This window comes from Fundulus heteroclitus, chromosome 20 (genome assembly GCF_011125445.2).
Source record: "Fundulus heteroclitus isolate FHET01 chromosome 20, MU-UCD_Fhet_4.1, whole genome shotgun sequence".
Lineage (NCBI taxonomy): Eukaryota > Metazoa > Chordata > Actinopteri > Cyprinodontiformes > Fundulidae > Fundulus > Fundulus heteroclitus.
Genome location: NC_046380.1, coordinates 29,283,911 through 29,307,583, shown reverse-complemented (window position 1 = coordinate 29,307,583; position 23,673 = coordinate 29,283,911). Strand labels below are relative to the sequence as shown.

The 23,673-nt window shown below is 43.0% G+C and overlaps 1 protein-coding gene and 1 long non-coding RNA gene across 5 annotated transcripts; one reads left to right on the top strand and one right to left on the bottom strand.

Annotated features, from left to right (window-relative positions):
- Window positions 1-9,234: 9,234 nt before the first annotated feature.
- On the bottom strand, window positions 9,235-10,084 carry LOC118567311. Its single transcript, XR_004933593.1, has 2 exons — window positions 9,730-10,084; window positions 9,235-9,575 (listed from the first exon to the last, which is right to left on the bottom strand). It is a non-coding gene; the product is annotated as an uncharacterized LOC118567311 (long non-coding RNA).
- A 1,110-nt stretch (window positions 10,085-11,194) lies between these two features.
- phf13 (PHD finger protein 13) lies at window positions 11,195-17,880 on the top strand. 4 transcript variants are annotated; one of them, XM_021320471.2, is made up of 5 exons: window positions 11,195-11,645; window positions 12,459-12,599; window positions 16,372-16,551; window positions 16,640-17,060; window positions 17,151-17,880. In XM_021320471.2, exons 1-5 carry the CDS (start codon window positions 11,601-11,603, stop codon window positions 17,381-17,383), a joined length of 1,020 nt encoding a protein of 339 aa, XP_021176146.2. In that variant the 5' UTR covers window positions 11,195-11,600; the 3' UTR covers window positions 17,384-17,880. The 4 variants fall into 4 exon arrangements, with proteins under 4 accessions (XP_021176146.2, XP_036007720.1, XP_021176148.2 ...); XM_036151827.1 differs by having other exon boundaries at window positions 11,197-11,645; window positions 12,459-12,560; XM_021320473.2 differs by lacking the exon at window positions 11,195-11,645 and adding an exon at window positions 11,726-12,065.
- The last annotated feature ends 5,793 nt before the right edge of the window (window positions 17,881-23,673 follow it).

Below are 23,673 nucleotides of genomic sequence, written 5' to 3'. Positions count from 1 at the left end.
ACTGGAGCATTATGAACAGAACTGTTTGTACAAACAACATTGCTTTGTGAAGCCAGAACATCAAACGAATGTTGCTTTCATGTTTTACTCTGTAAGCCATAGGTCACCCAGAATTTCAGTTTTAACACCCAATTGTAATATGCTTTTAGAAAACAATCATGTTGTTGGACAAGCCAGTGGCACAAGGGTAGTGCATACAACCCATGTACAGAGGCCTCATGCGTTCCATTTGCCTCGGAAATCGAAAAGAGGAGCTGGGAATGGGGTAAACCAGAGTAAAAAGTGTTCCAGTTAACACAGTCGGAGAAGTTGGGATTCCAAAATAAAAATAAAAATAAAAAACCCTAAAGATGAAGACTCCACCCGAATACACTTATTGAGTAAGCACTCAATAAGTGACGCACTTCCGTTTTTTAACCAAAGCGGAAGTGCGTCAGCGGTCGCCCTCATAAGTGCTGTCTGAATAGTGCAGTCAGTAAGGAAGGAGGAAAGAAAAGTAGACTTTATGCTTCCTCCCACAGCTAGTTTAGCTTAGGAACCTTACCGGCGCTAAGGAGACTTAAGGTATCCCACAATCCTTGGCGTGACATGACGTATCCGCACAGCCCCCCAGAAATCAACGAAAAAGTCCAGGGAGAAGAGAACATGCATGTTGTAGTTAATTTTCAGAAGACTGTAGGCCCGGAATTGACTCGCATCATCCATGTGCATTTCCGTCACGTAATGACGTTGGAGTTAAAGGCTGTCCAAAATGGGTTCAGCAGTCCGAAGCTCGAGTTCACTCTGTTGATCCTTATGAGTCAACAGAGTAGAATGGCAGAACAGGACTTTGAAGCAGGAGCTAGAAGCTATTAATAAGGGTTTTCGGGTTTGGAACCTTGAAACCCAAAAATGCCGATGTCCAGGATAGCCATTGTTTTAGTAGTGTAATACCTGTTATAAACGCCCTTAAATCACAGTTTAATGTTGTTGATGCAAGGAGCTGCCATATTGAATCCGACAATCGGCCTTAAAAAAAATGTCTCTGATTTTCCAAGGGGAAAGTCAATGATGATATCTGTGCTATCCAGAGTAGGCAGTTTCTCTCTCTCAGTTGACAGCTCCACAGTCTCCCCTTCACCTCTGGTCAAGAGTCTGGGTGTCATCTTCGTTAGCACTTTCTCCTTCACCTCTCACATCAACAGCATCACCCGGTCTACATATTTTCATTTATGCAACATTAATCACCTTTGTCCCTCTACTTCCCTGCTCTCTGTTTCAGTTCTTATCTATAGCCTTTGTCGCCTCCCACATCAACTACTGTAACTCTTTTCTTTGGCCCTCAAAAATCGCTCCATTAACTTCAAGTGGTTCAGAAATCAGCTGTTCATACGAAAATAATAAAAAAAAACAAATTTTACCTTATTACTCCAGTCCTACAGCAACTCCACTGGTTAGATTCAGAATAGAAATCAAATCCTTCTGTACACATTCAATGCCATCCACAACCTCGCTCAGCCCTACCTCTCTGATCTCCTTCCCAGTTTTACTCCCACCCACACCCTTAGATCCTCCTCTTCCATTCACCTCACTGTTCCTCCTTCCTGTCTCAGCACCACGGGGAGCAGAGCTTTCTTTCGCTCTGCTCGCAAACTCTGGAACTCACTCCCTTCGGACATCTGGAGTACTGACACTTTTCCTCACTTCAAATCTAAACTGTTCAAGAATACCTACTTGCTGTAATTGCCTGTTTAATGAAACTTTTTATTGTTTTTACATTGTAATTCCCCCTCAAGTCCAAATCACGAAACCAAGTCGTTCTTGAAAGTTACGGGCTTTAATCACACGGAGCATGATAGTGTGCCGTGAGAACTGCTCGATACACAGACAGAAAGCAAATAAAAAACAAATTTCAGTGCAAAAACATCAAAGAAACAACGCGACCATACATACATGACGCAACAGAAATTTGTGACGTTACATCTTCACGGTCAAACAAATATAACAGTAACAAACGTAAATGTACCTCATTGGCCGCTTTGCTTGAGAGAAAATTAAAATCTTCTGTCCTTCAATGCACTTTGCATGTTATTCAGTCTTCTTTAATTATTATTGAAGTCCAGCCAGAGGAATCAACGAGGTGTCTGCCTTGTAGCTCGATCCAGAATGTTCTTAATAAACAGGTAGCAACACTCAAAAGTTAACACCCCGTCAACACGCAGCAGCAAACTTTGGTTCCCCCATATCACAACAAATAATATACATGAAATACCGGAAATTAAAACTTTCATATTAAACTATTTTTGCTAGAAATGTATGTATTTATGAACTCTATATTTTTAACCCAATATTTACTAATCTATTATTTATTTATTTATTCTGACTTCGATGGCAGCTACACTCCCACCAAATCACTTGTGATTTTACACAAACCTTACAAACTAAGTTGGATGCTGGATGATAAGACACATTGCAAGAAAAATGTGGCAGCATCACTCGGCTTCAATCAAGGTCACCGTCTTATGGATAGGTCTCTCCAAGTAGACTGGCTTCCCAACGCGTTTTCCCCTTTTATCCAAAGTTGAGTCACTGATCAGCAGTTGCACTTTCCTTACGCAACCGTCTTCTGCAGGATAGACCTTTGTGACCTTTGCCAACTTCCATTCTGTTCTTGGGGCAGTGTCATCTTGGACGATCACTATATCATTGACCTGAGCGCTTCTGCGCTTTCGTTGCCATTTCTGACGCGGTTGTAAGCTCAACAGATACTCCTTGCACCATCTGGACCAAAACTCGTTGGCTAAGTATTGAACCTTGCGCCACCTCTTCCGAAGATAGAGGTCTTCTCTTTCAAACTTCCCAGGTGGTGGAAGAATGATAGAGGACTTCATTGTCAGTATATGATTAGGTGAAAGAGGCTGTGGTCCCGTAGGATCGTTCAGTAAGTGAGCTGTTAATGGTCGACTGTTAATGATTGCCATTACTTCATAGAAGTAAGTCCTCAGTGAAGAAGTATCGAGTCGATTGGAGGACTGATCCAGGATAGACGTCAGCACACTTCTTATTGTCCGAATCTGCCTTTCCCAGGCACCGCCCATGTGGCTTGCTGATGGCGGATTCATGACAAACTCACAGCCCAGTATCTTCAGGCATTCTTGATCCATCTCCTTCAAGGCCTCTACGAACTCACGCCTGGCACCGACGAAATTGGTGCCTTGATCGCAGCGGAGTTGTCGAACATTGCCACGTATGGCTACGAAGGCACGGAGAGCGATGATGAAAAAGTCTGTGGTCATCTCTTCTAGGAGCTCTATGTGAACTGCACGAGAGCATAAGCATGTGAATAACAGGCCGTAGCGCTTCGACTCCTTCCTTCCATCCTTGACATAGAACGGTCCGAAGCAGTCTATTCCGCAATAAGTAAAAGGAGGTGTTTCTTCCATACGGTCGTGCGGCAAGTCTGCCATTTGCTGATTCTCTGTAGAACGTCTAAACCTTCTGCACTTGAAGCACTTGTTAATGCAGGATGACACAGCATGACTGCATCCGAGTATCCAAAATCCGTTAGCTCGTAGCTCGTTGACTGTTATGCCACGTCCTTGATGTTGCACTTGTTGATGATAATACTGTATGAGCAGTCTTGTTACGTGACCTTTGGCAGGTAAAACGACGGGATGCTTGATGTTATAATGCAAATCAGCATGCGTCAGCCGACCTCCCACCCTGAGGATTCCTTGTTTGTCAAGGAAAGGGTTCAGTTTGTATAACTTACTGGTCTTAACGAGCTCCTTCCCATGTTGGAGGGTTTGGATTTCTTCTGTGAAAGCTTCTCTCTGAACAAGACCTATGATGGTAGCCTCAGCATTACTCCTTTCCACCAGACTTGTGGCTTCATTCGTTCTTGGGAGTGAACCTTTCAGCTCCTTGGCAAGTCGCGTGAGACGAGCAATGGCCTTGACCAATCTTGTCCAGCAGGAGAACTTAAGGAATCGATCCAGCAGTGAAACTTCTGTAGCTGAAGCCTTGTGTACAAAGACATTGCGTACTTCAGGGTCTTCTGCTGCTAAATTTTCCACCTCAACATTCCCACTGGGAAGTTCTTCACCCCAGAGAAAATCAGGACCAGAGAACCAGTTGGAAGCAATGAGCTCCTTTGCCCGCAGGCCTCTCGATGCATGATCGGCGGGATTGTCTACTGAACTCACATGTCTCCACTGATCTGGTCTGGTGCTGTCTTTAATCCGCTGGATGCGATTTGCCACAAACACGTGGAATCTTCTTGCATCATTGTTCACGTATCCAAGGACGACCTTCGAGTCCGTCCAAAAAACTTCTTGAGCAACTATTTCTAGCTCCTTTCTTAGCATGTCACTCATGCGTACAGCTACGACTGCTGCCGATAGCTCAAGTCTTGGCACAGTTGTGACCTTAGTGGGGGCCACTCTGGCTTTGCCCATCACTAAGGAGCAGTGGATTTGTCCTGTTTCGCTAATTACCCGAAGGTAAGTACATTCTCCATACCCCAGGACACTCGCATCGGAGAAGTAATGGAGTTCATACCTTTGGACTTGCTTGAACTCTGATGGGAGATAACATCGCTGAATCTTTAAGTCTGCCAGGTTTTTTAGGTCCAGGAGCCAAGACTCCCACCGTGGTCTCAGATCGTCTGGCAGCGGATCATCCCATCCAACCTTGTCGCGGCACATCTGCTGAAGTATTTGCTTCCCGATCAGAATAAAGGGAGCGACAAAGCCCAAGGGGTCAAAGATGGAGGCCACAGTTGACAACACTCCTCTTCTTGAGAGTGGGCGTTCGTCCACCACCACTCTAAAACTGAAGTGGTCTGACGTGACGCACCATTTCACGCCTAGCGCTCTCTCCATCTGGGGTTCACCCAGAGCCAAGTCTTGACCATTCGACGAATCTGCACACTCTTCCTTTGGGAGGGATGCAAGCACCTCTTGGCAATTGGAAACAAACTTGTGGATGCGCAACCTTCCAGAGCTGCAGAGCTGTCTGATTTCAGCAACCAACTTTATGGCTTCTTCTGGCGTTGAGACACTTATCAAGCCATCATCGACATAGAAGTTTCTTTCGATGAAATGGATTGTTGCTTCGCTGAATCGGCCTTGTCCTTGTGCGGCGATGTGTTTAAGACCATAGTTCGCACAGCCGGGTGACGAAGCTGCACCGAATAAGTGCACTTTCATTCGGTACACTAATGGCTCTGTCTTGATGTCCCCGTTGTCCCACCACAAGAACCTGAGATAGTCCTGATCTTCTGCTCTGACCCGAAACTGGTGAAACATGCGCTCAATATCGCACATTACGGCTACTGGGCCCTTCCTGAATCGACAAAGGACACCTATCAAGGTATTAGTCAACTCTGGTCCAGTGAGTAGATGGTCATTAAGTGATACTCCTTCGAACTTGGCTGAACAGTCAAACACCACACGGATCTTCCCCGGCTTCTGATGGTGGTAGACTCCGTGGTGAGGAATGTACCAGCAAGAACCTCGTTGGAGTTCACTTTCCGGGACCTTCTCAGCATCTCCACAGGATATGATGTCGCTCATGAACGCGACATAGTCCTTGTGGTACTGCTTGTCCTTCTCAAATCTCCTTTTTAGACACCTGAGCCGATGATCTGCACACTTAAAGTTGTTGGGCAGACACGGCTTGTCTTCTTTAAATGGCAATGGCATTTCACGCTGTCCATTCGCTTGTATCTTTATACCCTCCTCCATTTTCGTGATGAAGCGAAGGTCATCCTGAGAGAAATGAGCGTCCTCCGCGTTTCTCTCACTGAAGTCGGATTCAAGCACTTTCAGCACATCTGTCGGAACAAAAACTTCCTTAACTTGGGTTCTGCATATGTACTGAACTTGACTTGTTAGGTCACTAGGTGACTGTAGACTTGGTGTGACTTGTTTCACAATGATTCTGTGGCTGCTTCCAATAGCATCTCCATAGTCAACACAGGGATTGACGCAGCCAACGATGCTCCAGCCAAGATCGGTCCTGACTGCGAATGGCTCGTCATCCTTGCCTGATACAATTTCTCTCGGCAACAGGGCTTGGGAACAATTGTACCCTATGAGCAGGCCGACATCGCAGTCTATCAGAGGAGCGATCTCTTCAGCAAGGTGCTCTAAGTGAGACCATGCTCTTGCTGTCTTGGGTGTAGGAATGTGGCTTAGACTAGCAGGGATGAAGTCTCGTGAATAAGTCACGGGAAGAGGGATTTTCTTGGAGGAGTAAAACCCTCTGACCTGTAACCCAACTAACTTGTAACTTGGGATTACAGTCTGTTTGGACGCAAGTGTGGAAAGCTTTAATTGCACAGGCTCCATCTGTGTGTCAAGAGCCTCTGCCCTTTCTTGCAGGATGAACGTGCTATCGCTCTGACTGTCCAGAAGAGCGTATACCAGAACTTCAGCTTCTGGGTTTCTTGTCGTTGACAGCCAAACTGGCACTATAGTGGAAGCATATGTGTTGTTCCCACTGTGCATGACTTGGTTTGACATAGCTGTGCTTGCTACTTCAGTAGTAGCAGACTCTGTGTCTCTGGACTCTTTAGACCTTTCCTGTCCCTTTGGAGGTTTTCCACTCTCCCTTTGTCCATCGGCTTGGACCTTTTCATCCGCCTTAGCACGGTGTTCATGCAAGCATGTGGGATGCCTCCCCTTGCACACATTGCAAACACTTCTCTTCTCACAGCTCTTTGAGTGGTGTCCTGGCCTTAGACACGCAAAACACAGTTTCTTTGTCTGCACATACTTAACTCGCTCTTTAACAGGCTTCTCCATTAACTTCCGACATGTCTGAATACTATGGTGTGTCTTCTCACAAAAAATGCATCCCTTAGCATCGCCCTTTCGTCCCTCAACATCTGGCCTTTCTTCAGATGCACTTACTAGCACCTTTACGCCAACGTTACGGACCTTAGACAGCTTTGCTCTTTCAGCATCACCACTCTTCAGAGCATGAAGTGAAGTCATCGGGTTGCAAGCTATCTTGGCTTCTCTAGACACAAACTCAACAAAGGTGTGGAAACTCGGAAAGTCATGTTTCTCTTCTTCGTATTCCATTACCTTTCTGTTCCACCTGGCAGTGAGCCAGTCAGGGAGCTTGCTGAGTATTCTTTGGTTTTCACTGCAGTCGTTTAAGACTTCAAGACTCTTAATATGACTCATGGCTGCTTGACAGCCTCGCAGGAAGTCTGCAAATTCTCTCAGCTCCACGCTGTCTTTGGGTCCAATCTTTGTCCATGAATTCAGCTTGTCGCGGAAAGCTTTAGCGACCACAAAGGAGTTGCCGTATCGTTCTTCTAATATTTCCCATGCTGAATCATAGGCTTTCTCAGTCCCCACCAGGAAATAACTTTCAATTGCTTTCTTTGCAGCTCCTGTGACATACTTGCGGAGATAGTAAATCTTTTCATTTACAGGAATGTTCTTCCGGCCTATAAGGGTTAGAAATGACATTTTCCAGTCCTTGTACCTGATTGGATCTCCGCTAAACATCGGCGGCTCTGGCACTGGAAGACGGCTTGTGTTTATGGATTCTGCTATCGCTTCAGCAAGCATTATTGTGCTGTTATCGTGATGAGTGGAGCGAGCAACTTGAGAAGTAAGCCTTGGGACTTCATGGTTTGTGGTGGGAAGCCTACAGGCAGGCTGTAAAGGCATGCTGTACTTTAGAGGAGCATTAGCCTTAGGTGAATGCCCTGACGGGTTATGAAGAAGATCTGATATGTCTTCATCTGAACCTACATCATGTTCGTAGACTTGCAGTCTTGCCCTTGCAGCATTCATTCTTTTAGTTGCTTCCAAACACTTTAACTGTCTGCGTTTCTCCTCTAGTAACTTCTGTCTTTCAGCATTTTCTGCTTCTTGCCGTGCTCGTCTTGCTTCTTGTTGTGCTTGTCTTTCAGCGTTCTCTGCCCTTTGCTGCGCTAGCTGCCTCCTGTTCTCAGCCTCAAGCCTTTCAAGCTCCTTTTCTTCCTGTTCCATTTCTGCTAGAACCTTCAAGGTGGCTTGGGTTGCAGCATACTCTGCTTCCGCCTCCTGCTTCTTTGTGGAGGACACACTTGAGCGTCTTGAAACATGTCCCGAGGCTGGGCGGCTAAACATGGACACTTGGTCTTCTTTAGATGAAAACACTGAACCAGTGTCACCCCATGGAGCTTGTACAGTTGGTAAATGCTTATCTGTGTCTTCATCCTGTAGAACATGTAGTCGTTCAATGAGTTGCTTTGATACAGCATCACAGGTGTCCACCCGACGCCGGGTGTCTGCATCCGGGACACTGTGTTTACGAATATCCTCATAGCGTTCTTTCACTTCGAGATCAGCAGTATGAATTTGAATTTGATGTTCGTGTAGAGCGTCGGTTGAGTTGGGTAAGGAGAGTGTCTTTTTGGCCTCTTTTGCAAGTATTTTCCATTTTTCATATGTTTTGTCAAAATTGCGTTGAAGTTTCTTTAATTTTTCATTATGTAGCTCCCGACCCTTCTCAGTTAGTTTCCTTCTCCTCTTGTCTTCAGCAACATCAGTTTCTGTATTCGCTTGAGTTTTCTTTGCAGGATCTTTTCCAAAAGCTTCATCGTGAACAAACCCCTCTTCTTCTTCTTCATGAGTAACTTCTGGGTTTTGCATTTCAATTGCAATGTCCTTATCAGCCATTTAGTATATTGTGACTTAAACTGGTTTGAGAAGTAACCTTAAGGAGCCTAGAGCTAATTAACTTGAAATAAATTGTTTTGCAAAATGAGCATAAATTTCCCCTTAGAAAATTATTTTAGATCAGTTAAACTTCTTATGCTTTAACGACCTATTCTTTTTTAAAGGCTATTTTGAGGAATCAAAACATGAAAATATCAATAACGTTAATATTTATGTAGTAAAAATTAATAACTATAGGCAAAGAATAAGGTCACAATATTTAAATCAGATCACACCAACTTGAATGTCAAGTGGTAACTTAAATGACAAGATACACTAGACTTACACTAGATTTATGTAAGATGAATATTAAATGAGAGCACCCTTTAAAACTTAGAATCACTGAAAATAGGCAAATACCGGAGTACTCCCTTTAAACAAAAATATTTCTCAGAATTACTTAATGTTGCTTAACACTTAACCAATAAACATTCAAATATCACAGGCAACAAATATGTAGAATATTCCGAAAAGTTATCACATTAAACCTTAGTTACACTTCAAACTTAGCAAGCGTTTTTTTTTTTTCTTCTTCTTTAGCAGTTGTAAAGGCTACTCTACGTCTTCACATTTAACTTGGCTCAAACGTGCTTCACGTTGGCATAACCACACAACTGTCTTAGGTTACTGGCAGGTTGCATACTGTCCTTTGACGAGTGGCTCCTCCCAAACCTCGAACATCTTCACAGCTCCGACGACGAGAGACGGGCGCGCGCACTGGCTCCTTGCTGCTGCTGGTCACGCTCTCCCCTCGCGTCGCGGTGGCTGAGTTCTCACTGTAATTCCCCCTCAAGTCCAAATCACGAAACCAAGTCGTTCTTGAAAGTTACGGGCTTTAATCACACGGAGCATGATAGTGTGCCGTGAGAACTGCTCGATACACAGACAGAAAGCAAATAAAAAACAAATTTCAGTGCAAAAACATCAAAGAAACAACGCGACCATACATACATGACGCAACAGAAATTTGTGACGTTACATCTTCACGGTCAAACAAATATAACAGTAACAAACGTAAATGTACCTCATTGGCCGCTTTGCTTGAGAGAAAATTAAAATCTTCTGTCCTTCAATGCACTTTGCATGTTATTCAGTCTTCTTTAATTATTATTGAAGTCCAGCCAGAGGAATCAACGAGGTGTCTGCCTTGTAGCTCGATCCAGAATGTTCTTAATAAACAGGTAGCAACACTCAAAAGTTAACACCCCGTCAACACGCAGCAGCAAACTTTGGTTCCCCCATATCACAACAAATAATATACATGAAATACCGGAAATTAAAACTTTCATATTAAACTATTTTTGCTAGAAATGTATGTATTTATGAACTCTATATTTTTAACCCAATATTTACTAATCTATTATTTATTTATTTATTCTGACTTCGATGGCAGCTACATACATCATGATTTTTTCTTGATGTTTTGTTGAATTTGTACAGCATCCTTGGGTGCTCTGAAAAGATAATTGCATTTTTTAATCTCAGCAGCCCACTGACAACAAAGGTAAACTTTTGGAGTCTATATTAATTTTTAATAGCCAAACATATACACAGCTAAATAAATAAATACATTTGGGAGAGTTTATACGCTGATCATGTGCCCCGGAGGGACTTTATGTCTAGCAATGCCCCTGATGGTCCAACTAGTTGTAGTACTGGTGATCTTATTAAAAATATTTGTTTTTGTTTTTTTTTATTTGGGATTTTAACTTACAGAATAAATGTAACCAAATGAATGTTGGATTTTTTTTCCCAAAAGCTTTTCAGTGTAGTATTTTTATCAGCACAAAAAAGATGATTATTATACTTATTTGAAACCCTTATTTGAAACCCTTTTTGCACATCTTTACCAGGGGTGCCAGTGAGTATGAAGGAATCTGGAAAAAGTGCATTTACCAAGCAATTTAGAACAAAACTACAGGAAATAAATGACAAATTACATAGTTACAACAGCTCAGGGCTCACTAGCAAGGGTTGAATTTCCAAACCTAACCATCTATGGCATGGTTTTTATTTTATAAGGTGGGAAAAAAAATTCACAGTGGTTTTTGAGAGTTTCAGTGTCCTTGATGATATATAAATCATAAAGTGCCCCTCACACCCACCACATTTTGATTTCTTGCTGCAGGGCAACATTATGCTATGAGGCTACTAATTCACCAAGGTTTTCTATAAAATAAAATATGAGGAAACAATCAAGGAATTAAATGATGGCATTATTTTCTTGACAAACAATCAAAGATACATTAGAAACAAAAAGTTTTATTCAAAAAATATCCCCAGAAACACACAGGAGTGCACAAAAATGGTTTATTTACACACAAAAAAAACATTTAAAAATCTAAAATTTAAAAAAAGAGTTAGCATATAAAATTAAAACGTTGAGTGAGGGCCAAAATAGGGGTTTGTTGTCTGAACCCTTTGGCTCCAGTAGCACTTCGCGTTGGCGACCAGCAGGGGGCGATAATACTCGGAAGGAGAAGAGGGAGAAGGTGGGGAGGCAGCCTGTAAGTGACAGCAGAAGTGGACCGCTGAAGAAAACAGTCGGTAAACGGGATCAAACGACGACCTCACTGGACAGCTCCGTTGAGGGGTGGGGGGACGTGGTTTCATTCAGCGGATACACTTCGCCGAGTTTTCGCCGACTAGTTGGTGAACTTTTGCCGGGGGGGAAAAAAAAGCAATGTTTGCGGTGACAGCCTGAGGTAACACTGTTGCTTCGGGTCTTAGCGCAGGTAACGTTAGTTAGCGGCTGGCATCGAGCGAGCACAAGCTAAATAAGCGTTTTTTTTTACAGCCCCCCCCCCCTCTCTCTCTCTCTCTTCGAGTAACCCGCTTTTGTGGCTTGTGCGGGGCTCACCCAGAGCACGACAGGTGGTCGGATTCTCGGTAGAGATGGGTGACATAAACCCATCGACATCCAATGCATTTCAGCCAGAGGTGAGTGATTTTTATATAACTGTATCGCAGCGAGTAGTTCGGTTGTCACGGCTAGCGGCGGAGAACTTGATAGCATGCTAGGCTAATGTTGTCACAACGTTTTAAAGTTGCGCACGCCGCACGCCGACGGGTGTTTGTGTGTGTCTGCACTCGACGTTGTTGTCTTGTTTGCTTGACGGCTCGTCTCTGTCCGCTCTAGTGGGACTTTGTGCCGCGGCGGAGCTCGCCACGCCGGGGGCTTTTTTTTTTTTTATCTATCGAGCGGAACGCATTCCATCATCCACGGCGGAGCATGCTATGAGGACGCTGGCTAACCGGAGCTGTCAAAACGGCGCAGCCTTTGTCGACAACCCACAGTTGGCTGACACGCGTGTCGTTTTAACCCAGATGGATGCTTTATCGTCGCTCGCCGTCGGCGTGGTGCGTCGCCCTGTTTGCTTTTCGGCAGCTCGTCCCCGGTTGCCGCTAGCCGCTTAGCGACGGCTGTTTACCACTAGCCGAACTAGCTAATCGTAGCAGTTAGTTTGCGGGCGGTGGGGGGTTGGTCACAAGCTAAGGTCCCGACAATGAATTGTGTCTGATCGGTTTCACTTTTCTTCATGTCGATCGACGTTTCGAGGATCTGTTTTCTTTTTTTTAAAAAAACGTGATCTTTGTTCGTGGCGCCGTGCCAACTCTGTTAGTGTTGTGTGTTGTTGTTGTGCCGAGTGTGGACGGTGCGGTCACTTCTCGTTAATGTCATCATCGCCATGTTGAGGCTGTTGATGTGCAGGTTTCAACAACACGGGCTTGTGTGTGTGTGTCTCTCGTCAGGGGTTCAGTCCGCCGTACAGGAGGAGGAGGACCGTGGAGGATTTTAACAAGTTTTGCACGTTTGTCTTGGCTTATGCCGGCTACATCCCTTACCCACAAGAGGTAGGTGGAGAATGGCCTGACGCTCATTGTCACTTAAAGGTAACACGCCGTTCGCCTCACTCTTAATGTTAGTCTGATTCTCACTACTTTTCTTTCTTTTTTGCATGTAAATGGACAAAAGATAAAAATAAAAACTGTTATTCTGTGTAAAAAAAGAAAAAAAAAGAAAAAGTGTTCATGTTTAAACAACTTCATCCCAGAGACTATTACCAGAAACGTTTGAATTATTCAGAAATCGTTTTGGTTGGTTCAAAACAACAATTCAGACACTTGCAGTGTTGTCAATACTCTTTGGGGGTACTTATGTCCCTCCATTTACATTGAAATCTGTACAGAAATTACCAAAAATCATAACATATTCATAACATAGGGGGCGATGATACATAACACGATAATAACATAACACGTTCTGTACGCACTACTCTGTGTATACAAAATGACAAAGTTGTCTAAGTCTAATATGCTTACATTTCAAAATGTTAAAGGTTTTAGATGTATATGTGCTATGAAACGTCCAAAGACCAATCGTTGGCGAAATGTACACAGTTTTAGTGGTTGGGATAAATCTCAGTTTACTAAAGGTCCCTTTTTATTGTGCCAAAAGACCATGTTAGTTACTGTTAAATGTATTTCCACCGTTAAAGACACCAACATTTTTGCTTGCAACAGGTATTCAGCTCACATTTGTTTACAAGTAAAACACTATAGGTTCATTTCTAAAGCAAGTGCTAAACTATTTCACATTCTTGGAATTTAGAACCAAATCTAATTAATTTAAACTACATGAATCAATCATTTATATGAGTAGCCCTTTTCACATCTACAACAATGGTGGCCAAAGTGCTCAACAATGATATAAAGTATATAGGTAACTGAAAACAATAGCAAGCAAACTCTTTGGATTTAAAAAAGGTACATTTTTATCTGGGCCGACACTTCAGCAAATAGCCCCGGATTTGTCGGCAGGAATGGAAAAAGACAAACGATTATTCTCTTTATGTTTACTCACCGCTATCAACTTCTCTAGATTACAGCCCATAAGGGAGAATGTGAAGCTGTTTTTCAGCCAGTAGCCTGATCACCAGTCAGGACAGAGAAACACTAATGGCAGCAGATCCGGCTGACTATAACGTGCCTGTCATCAGTATCCAACTTTGCCTTTTTTTTTTTTTAAATCAACATGTTTATGGTTAATTGATGATGTAAATAATTAAACAAATCACTTTAATCACAGTCTGCTTGAGCAGAAAGTAGATCCATTTGCACAAAGAGATTAAAATGGATATGACTTTGAATAGTTCAGGATTTTTTTTGCAGGGTTTTAAAGTCTTCTAATGAAGGTTTACCTGGCTGATAACCATATCTCCGTTTTTCTTTGAGGTTAGAACTGATGATGTTGATTTTGACTTATCCTTTTTTTTTTGTCTCTTACATTATTAAATCGAGATAAATATGCTGCCGATTCCTTGATAGAGCTAGCAGTTTGGAATCCAGCAGAAAATGGAGGACCAACATGGCGCGCATCAAACCATATGTCCCTAACCATTATCTGGTGTTTACTAAACTTAGAAAAGTGCATCCAGGTAAATGCTATCTGTCGTTGCATTTGTAGACTGAGAATTGTAAGAGTTGGTAGTTTCCAAACATTTAATGAACAGCGGGGAAAGTACTCAGCTGTGTGGTTATTTGACCAGCCCATCAGGAAGAAAGTAGTTTCATTCTGATCTCTGGTCATGTTTGTTACATCTCTAAAATCCTTTAAAACGTCTTAAATTCCTCTTCATTCTAGGTATTAGATTTCTTTTATTTAGGTCTTATTCATCAATCTTCTTCTTTCAATTCTGTAGTAAATTCAAAAATAATGTCTGTCCATTTTGGTTGAAATATAATTCATTGTTATAACATAAATAAGTGGATACTATATCTACACATTTTAAATCAGTTTCATGGATTATATGAGTAAAAAAAAAAAATTAATTGCTTTATGAGGGTGACACTGCCATTATAGATAAAAATGTATTTGACATCATTTGCAATAAATGAAAGGACAAATGAGTATATCTTTCTTAAACAGTTCAATTAATTACTGATACTTCTTAAAATATAACTTATGTAAAGGAAATCTATTAATTTTAAGATAAATTACGGTCGCCACAAATTACTTTTTTAAGGTCGTTGCCCGATTCATTTGATTTTAAAAGCACTAAAATATCTTTGTTTGAAGTTTTCACACACATGCATGTGTAGACTACACTTCAAATGTTTAGAAAATAGCCAAATATATTATTATTTCAAGTATTTTAAAAATGGGCCTCTCAAAGGCCTTATACGTCATTGACCCATACATATTTTTTTCAACAAGTGCACCGGCAGCATTCATTCTGACTAGTTGTTGCTGAGGAGTTTGGCCCCGGTCACAATGTGAGAAAACTGAGGCTCGTGATTAATGGCAGCAGAGCGCCCTGTCAGAAGCGTTTTTATTGCCGACCCTTCGGCTTTTCGTGTAAACCTGCAAAACTCCTCTGCTCCTGCTCCAGAGTTGTTGCGCTTTGTTTGGGAAATTAAAATCCAACACTCCGTGTTACCATATGCACGAGCAGCTCATTCATCTGGGCATGTGTGTAATTATGTAGAAGACAGGGATTTCACCATCTGGCTGAAACGTGTCATCAATACCCATAATGACACTTATGAAAGGACTTGAAGTTTGGTAACCTTGGTGAAAAAGCAGGTTACTCACTTACCAGAGGCCAAAAAAAAAAACACTAGTGGACAAACCTTTATGAACCTTATTTGTTAGGCGAGTCCTATAAAATATTTAAGTCACCTGAGTTTTTTGTAATTAATGTAGTTCTTAAACTTGAATCATAATGATCTTAAGAACAACTTTAAAAATTTAAGGTAGCTTGCAAAAACCCTGATTAGTTTTAATCGTAGAAAAAGTTTATTTTAACTTAAAGCTGTTCTAATGGAAGCTTTGCTTTAATTCACAGCCCAGCGTTGTTCTTTTAGGTCTGTAGTTTATCTTGATCCAAGTCCTGGTTGCAGCTTGATGCACTTCCTGACCAAAAGTAGTTTTTTTTTAATACAAGTAGACCACTTCTGGTTTTACACATGGCTACACTGCTTCCTGTCATTCTTTGTTTTGTTTTGGGGGATTTTAACAACTTCACTGAACCATGAGTGACATAAACCCACAATCTTCATTTACTCTTAACCTTCATTTTCTCAATTCTGCTGCCTAATGCACAAAAGCGCCTCACCCATCCACCCATGTACTTGAACAGAGGTTCTGACTTCACTGTGTTGCAACTTTAATCGGCAGCATAAAAACCTTCTGCTCCAGTCCTCCTGCCATGAGTCGCCATTAGCTGTTCAGCAGTTTGAGAAGGGAGCCTGGACCCCAGTCCTATGCTTCTGAAAAGCTCAAAAGGAAGTTGCAGAGCATCCTTGCTGTAATGCATCCAGGCTTCCTCTTGTCTGCTAAGTGTCTCAAAGCTTAAACGAACTTCGAGTCGAAAATAGTTTTGTTTAAGCAGCCTCTTACACCTCTGTGCTTCTATTGACATCATTTTTTTTTAAAAAACAACCAGACTGACGGTGAAAATTAGAAACCTAAGTCTTCTTGACTCAGTAACGACTTCCACACAGAACAGTTCTGTTACGCGCGGTGCATTCACTGACCCGAAAAACGTAGTATTCCTGGGGTGTCGAGCTGAAAAATGATCCACCAGCCGATCTTTCCCTGTGCGCCTCCAGCTTTGACTGGACTTCACTGGTGTTGTTTTTGTTTTTTTGTTTTTTTTTTCAGGACTCTCCTCTTCGCAGTAGCTCCAGTCCTCCCAACAGCACAGGCAGCACCGCCGACAGCGACGGCTGGACCCCGGGACCCCCGTCCTCCTGTCCCCAGCGCCCGCCAAAGTTGCCCCAAGACAGAAGCAGGAAACGTCCGCAGCCGGCCCCGTCGCTGCCCGGCCACAGCAAACGAGACGTAAGCTTGGACTCTCGTCAACGTCATTCAGCTTCGTTGCTCCACCAGCGTTTTTTTTTATGTTCAGACTCTGCTCTCTTCTCTGCAGCGCACAATCTCCACCCTGCATCCAGATGATCACAGGAAAGCCGAGAAGCTGAAGAAGAAGAAGAGGCGAAAGGAGAGGGAGTGTCACTCGGGCGAGGAAGCGAGGCCACCGCCGATCCTCGACGCCGTACCAGAGGTCCAGTCCGCCCTCTCCTTCGGCAGCCGAGTAATCAAAGAAGAGCCCGAAGACGAGTTCAGCATTCCCCTCCTCCCCTCGTCCTTGCCCAGCCCTCCCCCCTGCAAGGAGGAGCCCAAGGAGGAACATCGACACTGGGACGGCCGAGACCTGGAAGAGGGGGTGATAAAGGTGCAGAAGGTGGAGGGCTTTTCCGGGAGCCGGACCGTGTTCCGCCAGGGGAAGCAGGTGGTGTTTCGGGACGAAGACGGCTCGGGAGAGGACGAGGACATAATGGTGGACTCTGGTAAGATGCCGTCGTTCCGAACGACACCCAAATCCTGAGTGGTGGCTTAACAAAAACACAAAAGCACTGACCTTTATCCTGTCCTTTCAGACGACGACTCGTGGGACCTGGTGACGTGCTTCTGCATGAAGCCTTTCGCGGGCCGAGCCATGATCGAGTGTAACAAGTGTAACACCTGGATCCACCTGTCCTGCGCCAAAATCCGCAAGAGCCACGTCCCAGAGACATACGTATGCCAAAGCTGCCGAGACACATACGGGCCCCCGGACGCCCGGCGCTCCCACCGCTCGCGCATCGGCTCGCGTAAGCACCTGCTAGACTGACTCCAGGTCTTAACCATGAACTCTTAACTACTCCCCACCCCCACCCCCCACTCCCCCCCACTCACAGCCAACCAGGAACCCACAGTTTCTTAAGACACTTTGGTGGAAGCGTCCCCCAGGCCTTATCCCATTTGAAGACACTTGGATTGCTGTTTTTAAGATTTCCTCAGCTCCGTTTCTGCTTCCTACAGACTCTGTGCGTAAGGCAATCACTGAATGGATACCCGTCTGTAGAGGACATCAGAATGCCACCAAACTATCAACGTCGAGACTTGGTACACTGGAAACGTCTGAACTGCCATGTGTCGAGAATACCCTCACAACTGCCACCCACCTCGGTGCACGCTGGGATCAGCGGGAGAAACGCTCTTAGCACCCGGCCCGTCTTTTAAAACCTATCGGAGGGTAGACGGCAACATTCGTCTCCTCTAATCAAACTGGATCGGTCATGTTTAGGATGGCTCCACTGTTACACAACGTATGTTTTTTTTTTTTTTAACACAAGTAAAGCCTTGTTATTTGCTTGAGATGGTGCTATAGTATTAAGCTGAGGTATAATCCTGTAGAACAAAGATGTAGGTTAAACTACTACGGTCTGCGTCTGCTTCATCTGTTTGATGTCCTTTTTTTTTTTTTTTATTATTTTTCATTATTTAAGACATTTGTTAAAGAATATGTCAGAGCCTGTTCATCCAAACCAAGCGCAGCTTCTTTTCCCTCGTACTCCATAAGCCCGTCTTCCAGCGTCCAGAGCGGAGATGTTTGCCCGGTGCTACAGGTGCATCGCGATAAACTGGAATACGTGCAAAATGGAAGTCGTCAAAGACACGGTGATACATTTGAAGCATTTATCTTAATTTGATTATCACAGCTAATTCAAACCTGAAATGCATTTTTTTTCTGGAAAATGTCAAGGAAAGACCAACAGAAGACGTTTTTCGTACAGAGATCTTTGCCCGGTGAGAAACATGCCCTGACTGGACCGAACAACATATCAGCTCAATAATCAGCCTCCTTCTGCATCGGTCCGTCCAAGTCCTGCTGGAAAATGAAGCTTGGCCCAGTCGCAGCTAATCGTGGAAATGCTAATTTTACCTTTCTCACTGAGCGACAGTCCCGTTCCGTTTCTCCAGTCGAGCCTTTTTTTTTTTTTTTATTGGCGTAACCTCTGGTTCAGGCGAAGCTAAACGCGACAGCCGTGTTCCCAGACGCGGTTATCTTCTGTTTTCTGCGAGACTTCTTCCTTCCTCTCAACTTTGAAATCAACTCAACTTGGATACCGCAGCGTTTAAAGGGCCAGCTTCCCTAGCGATGACGTTTCGTCGCTGGTGCTCCTCGTGAAAGGAGGCGGTGACCCCGCGGGGACTGCTGTCAAGTCCTGGCCAGGCCTTATGCAATATTCCAGTTTGATAATCATTAAATTAACAACGATAAATGCTTGGAATGGATCACGCTGCAATGAATCCAGATGGCGAGTCTCGATTTCTAAATTTACTCGCTGACATCAAACCTCTCAGTGGTGTTCTTTGTTCCTTTAAGGAGATGCACCTGTACAAACAGGCGTTGTTGTTTTTTTTCAGTGATTAAGCTGTTATTTTTGGTTGTTCCTTTTCATGTTTAGAAGAAACTGTGTTTGAACGAGTTAAAAAGCCAGAGAAGAGAAGAACTGCAGTGTTCGCTAGTTGCTTCTGGTTGGCAGAAAGTTGGCCCCGTTATTCTGTGGCCGGATTGAGTTGGGTTCACGTCTTTCTCCGTTCAGACCGTAGCCGTTTCATGATGGGAAAACACTGGTATGAGGGGACCCCCACCGCCCACCTACCCCCCCCTGAGGCCGTCCCGCTCCCTGATCGGCGGATCCAAAACGTAGTTCTGCAGGAGAGATTCTGGGAGGACTCCGGGTTCAAATGTGCATGTCAGAGTTGGGCTGAGCGTGTCTGTCGGACACATGCTGCTAAGTGTTCCCGTCAAAGCTCTGTTTTGTCTGTCGTTTTGCATCTGATTGTTTTTTTAAACGGATGTTTGCAAAGAAAAGTCCATATTTGTGTTGCCTTTTGATTGTTTCAATCGGAGCAGATTTCAATCTCAGTATTCATTACCATAAGAAGTAAGTTTAAAGGAAATCGATTTATTAAGACGTTTTTTTTTCTTTTTCCTCTTCCTTGTTCTCTAACTTGGTCCAATTTGGATGGAAGTTCGAAGCTTTGTTATTTCTGTGCCATCTGCTGTTTGGGCCTGTATGTGTAGACTGCATATTGTTTCCAAATATATAAAAAGCCATATTGTGGACAGGTTATAGACGCAGGAATTTTAGGATCCTAATCCAGGACGGGGTTTCACGACGTTACCGGGGGAAACGACGACTGGCAGCCACAAAACGATTGTTTGAAGCGGATAGGCCTCTGCGTGCACTTGTCTCCTGGTTGTTGTTTTTTTTTACCAACGTTAGCTAGTTTTGTACCAGCGATTGGGCCGTTTTCATGCCCTTTCCAAACCCGAACCAGTGTCGTTCCGCAGAACGTTCGTCTTAAAGGGAACCTGGAGCCGTCTTGTGGCTCGAGTTCCCAAAGTTTAGTTCTACGTCTTAAAGACACGAATATATGCTCGTTTGTGATCCAGCTTGCTAGTCCTGATCCCGGGTTGTCCCGCCCTCTTACCGAGAAAGCGTTGTCTGTACTGTGGTGCAAACTGTTTCTGTGAAACTATTGTAAACTATTGTAAATAAAGAGGTACCATTTTAACCAGAGGCATTTTCTGTTGTATGTGTGATGATGCATTAAGTATTTCTTTGATACCTGCAGAAATATCGGTCATAAATTCTCTTGATCTGTATTTGTACTTTAAGCTCTGGCTAAAAAGGCCGACTTCTGAAAACACCCAGCAGTTTGAAAAAGTTTGGGTTTTTCTATAATAAAGGTATTATAAACTGTGCTAACATCCCTTTGATTTCCTTTAAATGTGAAATCAGTTTCTTTCCATATTTTGAATATGAAAGTAGCTGGGGACTTAAGTCATGTAGAATTAAAAGCTGGTCTCCCCAAATTCATAAAGTTTCTGACCAGAGACGTTGTATTCCCAGGATGGTATATAAAGGTGCGTCTGTGGACCCGGTCCCTGCCTACAAACCCTGATCTGCAGAACCATTCAGGTTTGGACTGAAGACGCCTGCTCGGCCTAACAGGACCGCTTTGAACACACAAACTGGGGCCTGTTTAAAGAGGAAACACATTGTCTGTCAATGACTGCACACTTTTAACTTCTCCAGGATTGTTTGTCTAATACGTTCGTGCAGTCGCACAGTATTTTTTACATCATCCTGTAAACTGATTGCTGTCTTTTTGACATTTGCATCAATTAACTTAAACGTTTAAAGTTTTCCTGACTCTTTACACACTTTAACGCTTGTTTTTTGTCTGATACATTCATGCAGTTGCACAGTAATTTCTCTCGTCCTGTGAAGGGACCGCTATTTCTCTTTTTTTTGACACGAACATTAAAGTCTTGCCAGATGCTAAGGACGCTTTTAGCTTCTCCGGATGGGTTGTCGGTGCACTCAACTTGAACATTGTGTTTGATTAGTGTCTGTGTGTGAATTATGAGCCGGCGTCTCGCCACAATTGCATTCTGATCACATCGAGGCAATAATGATTCTTGATATTTATTATCTTTACAGGACAAAACACATATCTTCCTTACAGACGTACAGAACATTTATACCGGTCCGTTTGGCTCACAGGCTGGAATGTAAGATCGACGATCGGTCTCTGCTTCGCCTTCTGCTGGCACCCGTCCAGAAATAAACGAATGACCAGACCAGACCTTTTACTACACACTCAGAAAAAAAAACAAAAAAAAAACACAAGAGGGACAAACACTAAACGGGTCAGTGCAAAACGGCCGCCCGATTGATCCGGACACGTGTTTACCAACTTTCTTGATGCTGCTCAGCAAAATCACAGCTACAATGAATAAGGTCTTCAGCACCGTTTGGACAAAATGTCTGAAAAAAACATACATTTTGTACAAAATCTAACCTTTATATATGCAATAAACCTCAGCTATGTCCCATTTTAATGGTTTTTAATAATGTTTAGCGTTCCCTACAGCTCATTATACAGATACCCCCTCCAAAAAACAAAACACAAAAACAAAAAGAAAACCTTAGAAGTAACAACTTCTTTGTTATTGCACAATCCATCTACCAACAGATGCACCAATCAGATAGGGAGAAATCTAATTTAATGGACTTAAGTGGGAGCTTTGTTGTGCTGTGGAAATTAAAAACTTAGGGAATTAAGTGTTACAACGCTTGCCTATTCATCAGCAGTTCAGTGTATCGTGTACCAATCTGCTGAGAAACTAGTTACAGCAGATGTTAATTAGTGTGTGAATTAACCACTAAGAGCCTCCAATAAGATCCCTCTGCGATTCCTCCATGTATATGGTCTCAAAAAATAAACCATTAAAAAAAGTATTCTCCACAAAAGCTCCACAGCAGCAGCTGATTTGGCAAAAAAAAAAAAACTGCATGAAGATGGGATATTTTGCCCAACTCTCTATGTGGCATTCTGCAATGCTGGTCAGAAGTTTACATACACCAAACACAGGCATGGATTAATATTATTAATTTTAGGGTTTTTACTAATTAATACCTGTGAATACTTATAAAGCAATACATTTCTAAACTAGTATACATTTGTCCTTTGCTCTAGTCGTAAATATAGACATACATCCCCCGCTTTAAGTCCCTTGGCACATTCCACCTCAACCACAAACTTTCTGTAGTCATCAGCAAAGCGCTGCATTACTCTAAAAGGTCATTATTATAACTGCCCTTTACTGTAAAGTTACTAAATCTATCTTTGTGCTGTGTTTGGGATTATTTGTCCAGTTGGATCGCCTAGTGGCGTTTCAACCATCTAGTTGATTTGAGGTGAAAAACTTGGAGTTTTGTGCAATGCACTGCAGGCGGCAAAAACACCCACACAGCATGATGCTGCCACCACCGTGCTTTTAAGTTAGTATAATGTTCTTAATGCAAAGGCCTGAACTTTATCCTCCACACATGATTTGTTGGGGCCGAATAGCTCAATCTTTGTCTTGTATGGCCGTAACACTTTTCTCCAGGAGATATTTGGTTTGTCTATGTGGGAAGCTGCAATATTCAGTCGAGCATGAAGCTCTCCATTTTCGGAGGGGGTTTTTTTAATGCAAATTTGAAGTTCATTCAAATTGGGTCGTTTAAACTCAGAGACCTTCTATTTTCAACCCTAGTCCACAAATGCTCAGTGTAGTTAATGCCTTGGCTTTCGAAAAGCTCAGCGTTAGCTGTTTTCTAAGCACGGCTTTGATGCTTTTGTGATCATACTCCTGTTTAAACACTTTTTAAACTTCTGAGGCATCTAAAAGGAAATTATTTAGGCAGTTCAGATACTCCTGTAATCCATAAGTTTTATTGTACCATGGATTTCGATGGTACCGATCAAATATAACCCACCCCCAACTCCCAAATCGACATCTTCAAGCACCTGTTGGCAGCACCCCGCTGTGGGGCTGTTATGCTGCAAGTGGCGCTGATGCATCGCAGACAGTGGATGGAATAATGAATAAGTCTATGATAAACAATTGACAGGTGGATGGCTGAAACCTGGACAACGACCACAAACACACATCAGAGCTGCTTTTTGAATAGATAAATCAGGCTAACGTTGAGCTCCCAGAAAGCACCAACCTCAACTACACTGAGAATTTATTGACCGTGCTTAAAAGCAGGTACTGCGCCAGAAAACAAACCTCAATACACGAGCGCTGTAATTCTTCCAATAAATGTAAAACCTCCAACTAGAGTCAGACCAAAAGCTTGTTGATCACTTTAAGAAGCTGCAGTTGAGGTGAAGCAAGCTAGTGGACTTAGAACCAAATATTTGATGCTGTATTTATAATTCTGACCTTGTCTGGATAAGAGAAAACATACAAACTGTGCATCCAATTATTGTTTTTAAAATTGACCTTAAAAAACAAATAGTTACTAAAAATAATTAAAAGACCCAAATTAATAACATTAATGGGCCTGATAAGCCAAAACTGCAGCTTCAGGATTCATACCATTATTTGCAGATATTAACAACTTTGTGCAACGTAAAACCAAAGCAGAACTTTTTCTTTAACCTTCATCTTATCAAATATCATTTGAGAATATAGTTGTTGTTTTTTTTTTCTCTGCAGCTGCAGAGACGATCGATAAACACTGACGCAAATCCAAGCAGGTCTCTGCCTTTAAACTGCAGTGTGGA